General features: G+C 37.0%; 1 protein-coding gene and 1 non-coding gene across 2 annotated transcripts; one reads left to right on the top strand and one right to left on the bottom strand.

The window, feature by feature from the left end:
* Positions 1 to 1,648: 1,648 nt before the first annotated feature.
* LOC136281642 (uncharacterized) lies at positions 1,649 to 2,305 on the bottom strand. The gene has a single exon (XM_066168313.1). The coding sequence runs from the start codon at positions 2,303 to 2,305 to the stop codon at positions 1,649 to 1,651; it is 657 nt and encodes a 218-aa protein (XP_066024410.1).
* Positions 2,306 to 8,397: 6,092 nt separating this feature from the next.
* Trnat-ggu (transfer RNA threonine (anticodon GGU)) lies at positions 8,398 to 8,470 on the top strand. The gene has a single exon. It is a non-coding gene; the product is annotated as a tRNA-Thr (tRNA).
* The last annotated feature ends 2,576 nt before the right edge of the window (positions 8,471 to 11,046 follow it).

The following is an 11,046-nucleotide window of genomic DNA, read 5'->3' as shown; positions in this document are numbered from 1 at the left end:
GGCCAATTTCTTTGTTATCAATTTATAATCGTTTATTTGAGAAAATTTTATATCGTAGACTGATAAAGTTTATAGACAAGAATGATATTCTTTATGATTTACAATATGGATTTCGCAATAAACATAGTACCCAGCACGCGATTCTTGATATTGTGAACACCATACATTCTAATATGGACAATAGAAAGTACTCATGTGGAATTTTTATAGATCTTAAGAAAGCATTTGATACTGTTAACTATGAGGTTCTTCTGACAAAACTTGAACACTATGGAATAAGAGGAGTTATAAATTCTTGGTTTAGATCATATCTTTCAGATCGCCGACAGTCTATTGAAATAGACAAATGCATATCTGAAACTGAAACGATCGTATGTGGAGTACCTCAAGGCTCTGTACTTGGACCCTTGTTATTTTTGTTATATATTAATGACATCCATAAATCTTCCAAGGAATTTACTTTTTATCTTTTCGTAGGCGATACAAGTCTAACTTATGCAAATGACAACTTACGTACTCTTGAACTAACTGTCAATCATGAACTTGAAAAAGTAAGCGAATGGCTTAATGCTAACAAACTAACGCTCAACGTCAAAAAGTCTAATTATGTCATTTTTCGTCCCTACCAAAAAAGAATGCCTTCCATTCCTCAAATTAAGATTTTTAATCCAACTTTAAATACTAGAGTAACTCTAGAGGTGAAGGACTTTGTTAAATATTTGGGTATAATGATTGATTCTGAACTATCATGAAAGCATCATATTGACTTTATCTGTCACAAAATTAGTAAATCGGTTGGAATAATTGCTAAAATGAGGCATTACATTCCACGGCGTCTTCTTTTGAATTTATATCATGCACTTATTTCTCCTTATTTAAATTATGGTATCTGTGCATGGGGAAACTGTCCACAGACCTAACTTAATAAGATACTTGTTCTGCAAAAACGTGCTCTGCGTTTGATTTATTTTTCTAAACCCAGAGACCATGCAATCCCTTTTTTTATTGAATCAAACTGCCTTCCTTTGCAGTCTTTGTTCTTTCATCAGTTAAGCTATTTAATGTATGACGTTCATGCTAAGACAGCTCCTAAAAGTCTTCTCGATAAGTTTGCGAAAATCAATACAGAACATCATTATAATACGCGATTATCTGCAAAAGAATGCTTCTCTGTCAAATTCTCTAGAACTGAAAAAATGAAAAAATCTTTTACTAGAATCGGTGTGTCTATTTGGAATTCTATTCCACTTTCTGTTAAGACTCTCAACGTTTCTAATTTTCGTAAAAAAATTAAATCACACTCCTTAATGTTCTAGGTAATGAAGATAATTATTTGAATGTTAATTTTTTAATAGAATATTTTTGTGAAGTTAACCTGATATATTGTATATACCTCTAGTTGTAATTTTAGTCTTTTTCAAATAACAAAATCCCTTGTACTTGAATTTATATGTAAGGTGTTTCTTTCTGTATGTTTTTGTATTTCTTCTTTTCTTTTTTCTTATGTAATTTAATAACGCCTTTAGTTAAAGTCTTGTCCTGCCTAGATTAGCATTGTAGCTATTTGCAGAACATGAAGTTTTGTAAACCTTATATTTCTTTAAATAAAGAGTGTACAGAATGTATACCAAAGTTTTTGCTTTGGAATTTAGGGGTCTAGAAAAGGTATCCACAATGCGTAAAATAGTGTACGGATTTCTGCTGTTATGTTTTCGCATGCCTCGTAGATCGCGTAGGCTGTTTCTTCCTCTGCTAAGCGCTGATTTCGTCGCAGGAACTCTTTGATGTCATGAAAACACAGTTCGCAAGTGTTGAACTCGGGTGAATATGGGGGTTGGAATAACAAGCGTACACCACAATTTGCTAGCAAAGCAGTAAGAATAGGCTCCACGAAGTGGCCATGGTGGAAGCCACAGTTGTCCATTATTACTGTATCGCCTCTCTCTAGCACAGCCGATCCATCTGCTCTTGTGAGATTAACTGCTTCCTCGAAAAATAACAGGAGCTCTTGGCCATTGGACGGACCGTCAAGTACGTTCATAAAGTCTACGCCGAATGGAGAATGCAGCAGATTAATAGTGTATGTAGCACTTGAAGCGTACCGTTGGATTTCGAATGCAGGCTCACCTCTGAGGGCATTTCCGTATTTTCGGCTACAAGTTGTTTTCACAACACTACTCTTGTCAAAACAGTGAACGGTGCCTGGTTCCAAGTCGGATATTGCTTCAAGGAATTCATTTCGACGATGGATATTGTCACTCCTTTGTGATTCTGATGGTATTTGCTGTATTTTCTTTTTTGTCATGTAGAGATCCTCCCTGATACTCTTTGATATGGCAGACATCGACGGCAGGTCCAGAAGATGAACTACTCCGTCGAGTAACAAACGATCTTGCAGTTCCCTTACGCATACGCTTGGTTTCATAAGTTTCTCCGTTTCAATAAAGCTGATTACTTCAGCATTCATTATTCTTCTCTCTGGTGGATCTCGGGGATGCTGGAGCGAGGAACCGGTGTGATTGTAGTCGGCTAACACATTCTGGATGAAGCAACGGCTTGTTTTGAGCTCTCTAGCAATTGCTCGCTGTGACATCCCATCATGGTTTAAGTCAAGAACTTCTTCTCGCAAGAGTTTGGGATAATTTCGACCATTATCATAGAGTTTTCCATCTTGATTCCTGCAAAGCTGCATTTTGAATTAAACTAAAGCTTTCCAACCGTTGAAACGAAAGGTTTTCAAATTGTGACCATTCTATTGTTTCATCCCCCGAAAGCTATTGGTCAATTTACAAAAAAATTTTCAGGGTGGCCTTGGTTCGAGTAGCCGCACTGTAAAGATTTTCACGCTCAGTTAGATTGCAAGCTTACGTACGGAAATAAAAATCAAACACAGCTAACACTCGTATAGTATATAAAGTTCAGTGTTCAAATACAAAACTGAGCAAAACAGAAATTATGAAAAATATAACCAAACTGACATAACTGTTAAAATTCATTGTAATCATGACGGTGTCTGCGCGAATATGATCATGCTGAAGTCCATTGCGGCTCGCTTATCATGGCGATTTCCGGTCATCACAGTAAAGCAAGCCTCAGAAACTACATCGGCCGCCCTTCGAGTAAAAAAATAAGAGCTTGCTCTGATATCCTTTCCGATGCGTTGAGTGGAAAGTCACATCAGTCACTGCAGCCGAGTTTTGCCGTGCTGTTATCCCGAGCGATCTTCATGTTCCGGTGAATCGGCTGTCACTCATTCAAAATACACTCGCCTTGAACAGTTAGTTTTCTACCTTGTTATGTGAAAAAACTCGCTTGTTTTTATGAGCCATAATTCGGCTGAAGTTCACTGAACATTTTACTTCAAGATTTAACAAATAGAGAAGCCTTGACTGTGCTCTGTTCTGTTATAAAGCACGCAGGAAGCGGCTAGAGCACGAAAGAAGTGTAGGAAGAAACACGAGACGTAGTCGAGTGTTTCTTCCCACTTCTTGAGTAGAGACTTAACTACTCAAGACTTCTTGAGTAGAGACTTAAAAACTTCAGGCAAAAGTGTTAAATTCGACCTGCCGACTATTTCAGTTTGTAAACTATCGCAGAATGTGAACTTTGATGGATTTTGAACTTTGATGGTTTGACACTTTTGACAGCTTTAGTCTTGTACAGCCAATCAGATTATTTGAACCAGGTTACATGTGCGAACCTGCACTATTGAAAGAGATCAATAAATTATAACTCAATAAAACAATGATAAATAAAATAGATCAATAGTAATTGATTAATAAGTGATTAAGTACTTAATTTGGACATAGGCTTGGTATAGATAAATATTATTATTTTTCTTTTAATATTCCTGTTCCAGCTGATGTATATTATTTGAATTACAGACAAGGCATACATTTTGTACCAAAAATTGCTTCACATCAAGTACATCATCTAGTACATCATTACCATCTTTAGGTATTTTTTTAAATTTACTTGTGAAAATCACACAAATCACAAGCTATATACAGCATACAATCAGTGGCAAATTATTAGAAAGGAATGCAGTAATCTTTATAATAAGATTACTTAGTGGCTAAACAACAAATAGACAAGTCAAAATGTGCCAGCTGCCGGGGATTTGGCTGTCTACAAAAAAATATCTGTGGCTTACTTCATACTTGTTAGACTTCTAGTCTGGACAGGGTTTGGCCTCTACCTCCTATTACTATAGCCAGCTTGCCTACTTCTCAAAAACATTTTGACTGGGCTGAAAAAAATGTTCGAGAGGAAAATGGCCATAACAAGCCAACTTACTGCAAAATAAGAAACATAAAAGTTACATTTCAAACTAAAACAGAATATAAGCCTTGCAGGGTTTGGTTCTCAATAAAACTAGTTAAAATAGCCAATCTGGAGTTTTACTGCACACTCAAAATGGGCTGAAAGCCTGTGATTTGGCCGCCTACAATGAAGTACCTTCTGCTCACTTCATACTTTTCAGACTGCTTTTCAGGAAGAGGTTTGGCCTCTGCCACCTATAACTACTACAGCCAGCTTGTCTACTACTCAAAAACATTAACTGAGCTGTGTAAGTCTTACTAGCATATTAAAAGCACCTTCAGGTAGATTACAGCGAAGCAGACTTTGTACCAAAATGCTTTGCATTAAGTACACCATTACCATCTTCAGGTATTTCTAGTTTACTTGTGAAAATCCCACAAATCACAAGCTATATTACATCATACATTCAAGTTGACAAAGCAATCAGGGGCAAACTTTTCATAAAAGGATACAATGATCTTCAGTATCAAGATTATTTGGTACCCTAATAGTAAAATGCATGTTCGAGAGAAGAAATAACCGTAAACATTTTTTCTTTCTCATCAACATCGACTTCCAAAAATAATGGATAATGACTACCTAAAACATAGAAATAAATCATAATTGCGATCTCACAAGGCTTCAATACGACACAAGTATGCATATTTTTACTTCCTAAAACTTACAAGTGGCAGAAATAGCTGAGATGGCCTTCTTGTGAACACAACAGAATCGTCCGAGTGTATAGCCATGTAAAGCTATTTATTTGGTGTCGAAATTAAATCCCAAACGTCATGATATTTGACTGAAACTCAGCTTACCCATCTTTCGTTTAGACTTCGAAACTTGCAACTTTCTCACAACCGTTTCAATGTTTTCTTGTTTTTCAAAAGGTGGTAGAGCCTGATTGCAGATAGTGATCTTTTTTACTTGAGAACTAGATCACAACACCCAAGCCTTTTAACGCTAAAATACTAAACTACTGACATTCCCTTCGCCGCCGTAAGCCGCCATTTTATCTCTCCTGTATACTTGTTCCCAAACTTCGAGTCCCGAAGGTCTCACACAAGCCGTGAAATAATGTTATGCATTATTTTAGGGCCAATTCAGAAGTAGCGATAAACATTACTTTCATCATGTTAGAAACGCCGGGGTGCGGATTATCCACATATCAATTCCCGGTCTATCTATTGAAATCACGGTCAAACTAAAATAAAGTATAGTACTTCATTTGAGGACATATTGCAAGTGATGATTATCTTCCTTTTGAGAGAGAGATCGTGTTGGATAATCCGCATGCTAGTCAGTGGTATCTTCAAGCGGCTGAGAACCTTTGTTGTTGTTCCTGATGTGATTAGCAAATTTTCGAAGAGGAAGTGTGCGATGTTCTCACCAACCGTATGCAAAGGACTCAAGTTAATACCGTTAGATCAGGTCTAAGACCTGTTAGAGTTAGAGTTCCTCAAGGATCTTTGCTTGGCCCTAGACTGTTTGCTACTTATGTTAATGCCTACCGAATCACGTGACCAGTAGGGAATTATATGTGTATGCAGACGATGCTACAATCTATGTTATAGGGAATTCTGTTGACGATATTGTCATAATTTTACAACAAGTCTTAAGCCAGGTTAATTCCTGGAGTCTTAGAACAGACTGGTTGTCCACGAAGGTAAATCCGAAGTGATGATTTTGAGCACTAAACCCTTCATAGGTCCTATGAAACCTCTGAAGTGGGGCGACAAATTATCCTGGTCTCAGCATATCAAACTAACTTGTTCTTCCTTTCAATGAAAGTTAAAATGCTGAGACGTATAAGTTTTCTGCCCAAATCCATTTTTGAAACTATTTACTTTAAGAAAGTAATCCCAAGTGTCTTATATATGGAATTGTGATATGGGGGTCTGGCACCAAGCTTAAAGAACTAGAAGTGATACATATTAGAACTGCTAGACTCATACATAAGTTACCAAAATGTATGAAGGATGATGATGTATTGGCAAGAGTTGGGTGGATGCCTTTTGAGTATTTCTATAAGTTTCGTATTGTAACTATTAATCACACGGCATTTTATGGCTTGGGCTTAAATGAAGTAAATTCCTTGGTTGTTAAGAGCTCTTCTAGTTATGATCTTAGAAAATCGCAAATTATTTTGATTGATAGATCTAATACTGAACTTGGCCATGGTTCTTTTGCACACAGGGCAGCAATTGCATGGAATTCATTACTGGATAATTTGAGATACTTTTCCAATCCAATTACTTTTAAAAAGAGGCTTAAAAAGGCAAAAAATAATGTTGTAAAGAAAAATTTTGGAAAGGGGGGTGGCTCTGTTGTTTGTAATAAGAATTCAAATTTCTACTATTTGTGATATATTATGACACATTTATATTTATGTTCATTCTGTTTCTTATTTAAGACTTAACCCTTGGTTTATTTATCTTATTTTACATTTATTTATCTTTTATCTTAAAATATAGTAGGTCCACATCAGAAGTAAAGTTGCCATTTCGACGATGGGCGATCGACTCCTTTCTGTCACATTTTTTGGAAAGGAATGAAAGAGTATGACAAGTTTCCACCATTTCTAACTCTGTGGATACTCGTGCAGTTTCATGGCCCTTTGGATGAGGATATTTTGATGATCAAAGTGCGAACAAAACACGGAAATAGACCAAAAAATTTAAATTTGAGATTTAATTTACTGACGATCAAAAAAATTTAGGCCTGAAGGGGATTTGAACCTATGACCTCAGTAAATGACTGTGCATATATGAAAGTCATATATTTGAACTGTGATAAAGACATCAATATGAAAGCGATCTTTGCAATAATGAACACTTCTTAAGCAGTAGCACTACTTAGATTTTTTTTAGGCCTTATTTTCATTGCTGCAAAGATTGTTTTCATATTCATATCTTTATCAGCAGTTGAAATAAATGACTTTCATTTATTCACAGTCGTTTATGTGGAGTAGTGCAACTATTCTTTGCTGCTGTACATGTGAATACCTCTCTGGTGGCATGTCCATCTGCACTCACTATTGTACTGATGAGAATGTGAAGGAGATGTGGTGCACAAGTCTCACAAAATGCCTGTATATCAGCAGATCTGTATAGAGATAGACCCCCACTCTCATAGTGCCTGTACAAGGCTGAGTGAAATTTTTCCACCAGCGCTTCAAGATTATATAGAAAATGCAATAATAATATATTTGACCACTCTGTGAGTTATATAGAAATATTTTCAACAATGAACATGTGTTTACTTGTAAAATATGAGCATAGTGCAGAACCTTTATCAGTATTTATATTATTACTTGATTGATGTTGTCCTGGAGATGTTTGACCTTGCAGGTGCAATCATAGCATATCTATGATTATTAGCAATATAGTGGATTGGTTACCTTTCTTAGATCATGTCCAGGCATAAGTAAGGTACTTACCATGGTTAGTGTTGAGAAATTGGGTGGACCAGTCTGTGCACCAATTTCCTGACTCTCCCTGTTGAGCTATGAAACCGTGAGTAGTAGTAAGTTTTGCAGCAGACATTTAACTGTCATAGCTTGTTAATCACATTGACCATCTGTCGAATCTGCTTGGCACGCTGACTGAATTTTGCATGGCACTCCAGCCCCATTTTGTATGAATATTTTTAAGTTACTGATCTTAATTAAGTTATTGATCATGGAAAAAGGTGATAATTATGTCATCATTTGCTTTATTGTTTACCATGTAAATGGTAAAGTATGTAAACCTTGAATATCCAGTAAGATATAAAAGCCTTTAAATATAACTATTGGAAGTTTTTTTTTCCTTACTGGCTTTTATAAGTAGTCCTCAAGGCAAATGTTTTGTCAGTGTTTTTCAAACAATTTGTGCACCACAGCGTCCCTGGTTGATAACAAGCCTCTTTGCAGTAATGAACACTACTTGAGCAGTAGGCGTATTTTCACTACAGCTCAAGTAGTGTTCATAACTGCGAAGATTACTTTCATATTCACGTCTTTATCCACAGTTCAAATATATGACTTTCATATATTCACAGTCGTTCATTCACGGGTTTACTTGGAACCAACATAATGACCAGCTCCCAGTTGGCTTGTTAGCTTAGTTGGTAGAGTGCTGCACTGGTATTGCAGAGGTCATAGGTTCAAATCCTGTACAGGCCTGAATTTTTTTCCAGCCCTATTTTCACTACTGCTCAAGAAGTGATCATTATTGCAAGATTGTTTTCACATTCATGACTACTTCACATTTTGCCTTACTTTAAGTATTTACTTCAAATTACAACGTACCTGCCTAAAGTTTTGCCATTCGAAGAATAAAAAAATTATTGTATTCCATATAATTTGCAAAATTTTCATGTCCGCTTTATTCGGACAGTGTCAGCAGTCATTGGTACAAAACAACCTTGGTTCTTGAGTATGATAACAGGAATGATATGCAATTTCCCTCAGATCCCAGAAAACATCACATCTCCAAAAATAAGCTGAAATATTCCTTGATATTCATGGGTTAACCAGGTCTGCACAGACTGCAAGGAGAGTCTTGGGCTTTAGCAGTGGAATATGTATGAATGACATGTTTAAACAACAACAGGAAAAACAACGATGAAGATATTGTGGACAAAACTGTGCTGACAGCCTACAAGATAAAGCAGAACAAATGCAATGACCAATAAACATAAACACTTTTTAAAAACATAAGCAATCAATAAAATTGATATGATTTTTTTTTTCAGACCAAAAAACTTGTTATCCATCTCACTGATGATTTTCATGTTAAGAATGTACTTACAGAACCAACTGGTAAAGCTAGTGTGACAATCCATATGGCATCAAGTCTCCCAGCCAAAGCAGTTGCCCATCCAGTTGATGGAGCAATGATCCTTTTCCAACATCAGTAAATGAGTTAGGTGATTCCTTCAATTAAGATATTATATAGTATTATTCCAGTAGCAACATTGCAGACAGCCACAATAGTCACGAACAGCCCAAAAGCCAGCCAGAAATACATGCTTCTAGGTATTCAGACTTTTATAAGTCCCATCATGGGGGAAATATGACAACTAGAAATTTGGAACAGCTTATTACACCACAACCCAGTGTTCCACACAAGACAACTCAAGAAAGAGGACATACCACAGAAAGGCCTGCTTCTGTTGCAAATTCATGCCAAAACCACTTTTCAATAGTGGGTAACCTAGTCACCAAAACACTCAAGGTTCTCACCTTACCTGCCCTTACCTTTTACAATCATGCAATCAAGCTGGATTCCAGCCTTCATGTCATGTGTGATGGGGGGAAATCAGGCATATGACTGTTTCATGCAGTCACAATCAGATCTTGGCATTATCAAAGCCATACCTCTTCTCAGAAGCAGCCTGGGTAGTTTGAGCTATGAAGAACAGTTACCCCTTTGTTTTCTCAAGGATCCTAATTCAAGTGAAGAATCTGCTCTGAGTTTTCACCTCCGTAGAAGACTTGCCGACACATGCTGCTTTTACTATAATTAATAGTTTAACTATTACATTTTTAAGTGCTCGATGCAAATAACATCATCATCTTAATCGATAGCCATCTCTACTTACCAAAAGGTGACTTACTTACACAGTCTCAACGCAATGACATTGAAGAACTATTAAGCTGTCTGAAGTTAAAGCTATCTGCGACGGTGAATTTGTTTACGGTTACTTTCATCAACTTCAGGTAACACTGTGTAGTAAGAAATGCATGTACACGTCAAACAACGGCGGTCGATCATAAAGTGAAATCGACATATTTCCAGACGCAGAGAAGGTTAATCTGTATTAATCAAGTATTAACGTTATTGCATTTGAGAAGCAATCGGGCGGTATTGCTTGGCACACTGTTACATAGACAAATCACAGGCAGACAACCCTGTAGGGGGTGTGGACAAAACGTGGGGTAGGCCTTGGCCTACCCTGTGGCCTACTCATCTATGGCCTGCCCTATGGCCAACCGGTGGTCAGATTTTCAAAAACAAAAATAAAGTAAGAGTCGAACGAGTATGCTGGCGTACAATTCTATGCCTCTAAAAAGGGTTTATTAAAAAGTCATTAACACGATTTTTAACGTCCTTGAAAAACGTCAGCCTTGAAACATCCTAACTCTCTCTTCCCCACCCAATCACTCAGCCATAACGGTAGGTTAAGAGGGAGGGGAGAGGAGGGGCCAATATTGCGTGGTCGCTGAGTATATCCAAAATGGCGGCTTCACGATCCATAACTAGCGAATAAATACAATAATGGCTCCGACCAGTAATTGGATGACAAAAATAGTAAAAGTTAATAAGATATATCTTAACTCCTTGCTCGTGAGTATTGTTAACCGCGTGTCTCGAAGCGGAACAATGAAATATCAATGCAAGTGAAAACACCGATGTGTCAAACAAGAAATGGTTACTTACGTAGCGAAGGGAAGGCAGCCTTTCTTGTTCAGCGAGGTCGTTCAGCGATATTCCGGCGATGAAAAAGTCATCTGCTGACTAGCTCCGCTGACTAAACTCATTTAGTCAGTTCAGGTGGACGACCAGAGACTGGAGCCATTCCTGTATTTCACCGCTGACAGGAATAGCTCCGACTCAAACGTTTATTAATTTTTTTTCAATAATCTCCTAAAATTTTTTTAAACAGTTTTTAAAAAAATAAAAACTAAACTAGTGAGCAGCGCTGTGCGAACAGTAGTTGTAAAACTTCTTTATTCTCTGATGCGTTCCGTCTAAC

This window comes from Pocillopora verrucosa, chromosome 6 (genome assembly GCF_036669915.1).
Source record: "Pocillopora verrucosa isolate sample1 chromosome 6, ASM3666991v2, whole genome shotgun sequence".
NCBI classification, from domain to species: Eukaryota; Metazoa; Cnidaria; class Anthozoa; order Scleractinia; family Pocilloporidae; genus Pocillopora; species Pocillopora verrucosa.
The sequence above is the reverse complement of the archived record's forward strand: the minus strand, read 5'-3'. Positions and strand labels throughout refer to the sequence as shown.

Bases quoted from the DNA above. Each gene is read 5' to 3' on its own strand.
- LOC136281642 (XM_066168313.1), bottom strand. From the start codon at position 2,305: ATGACAAAAAAGAAAATACAGCAAATACCATCAGAATCACAAAGGAGT.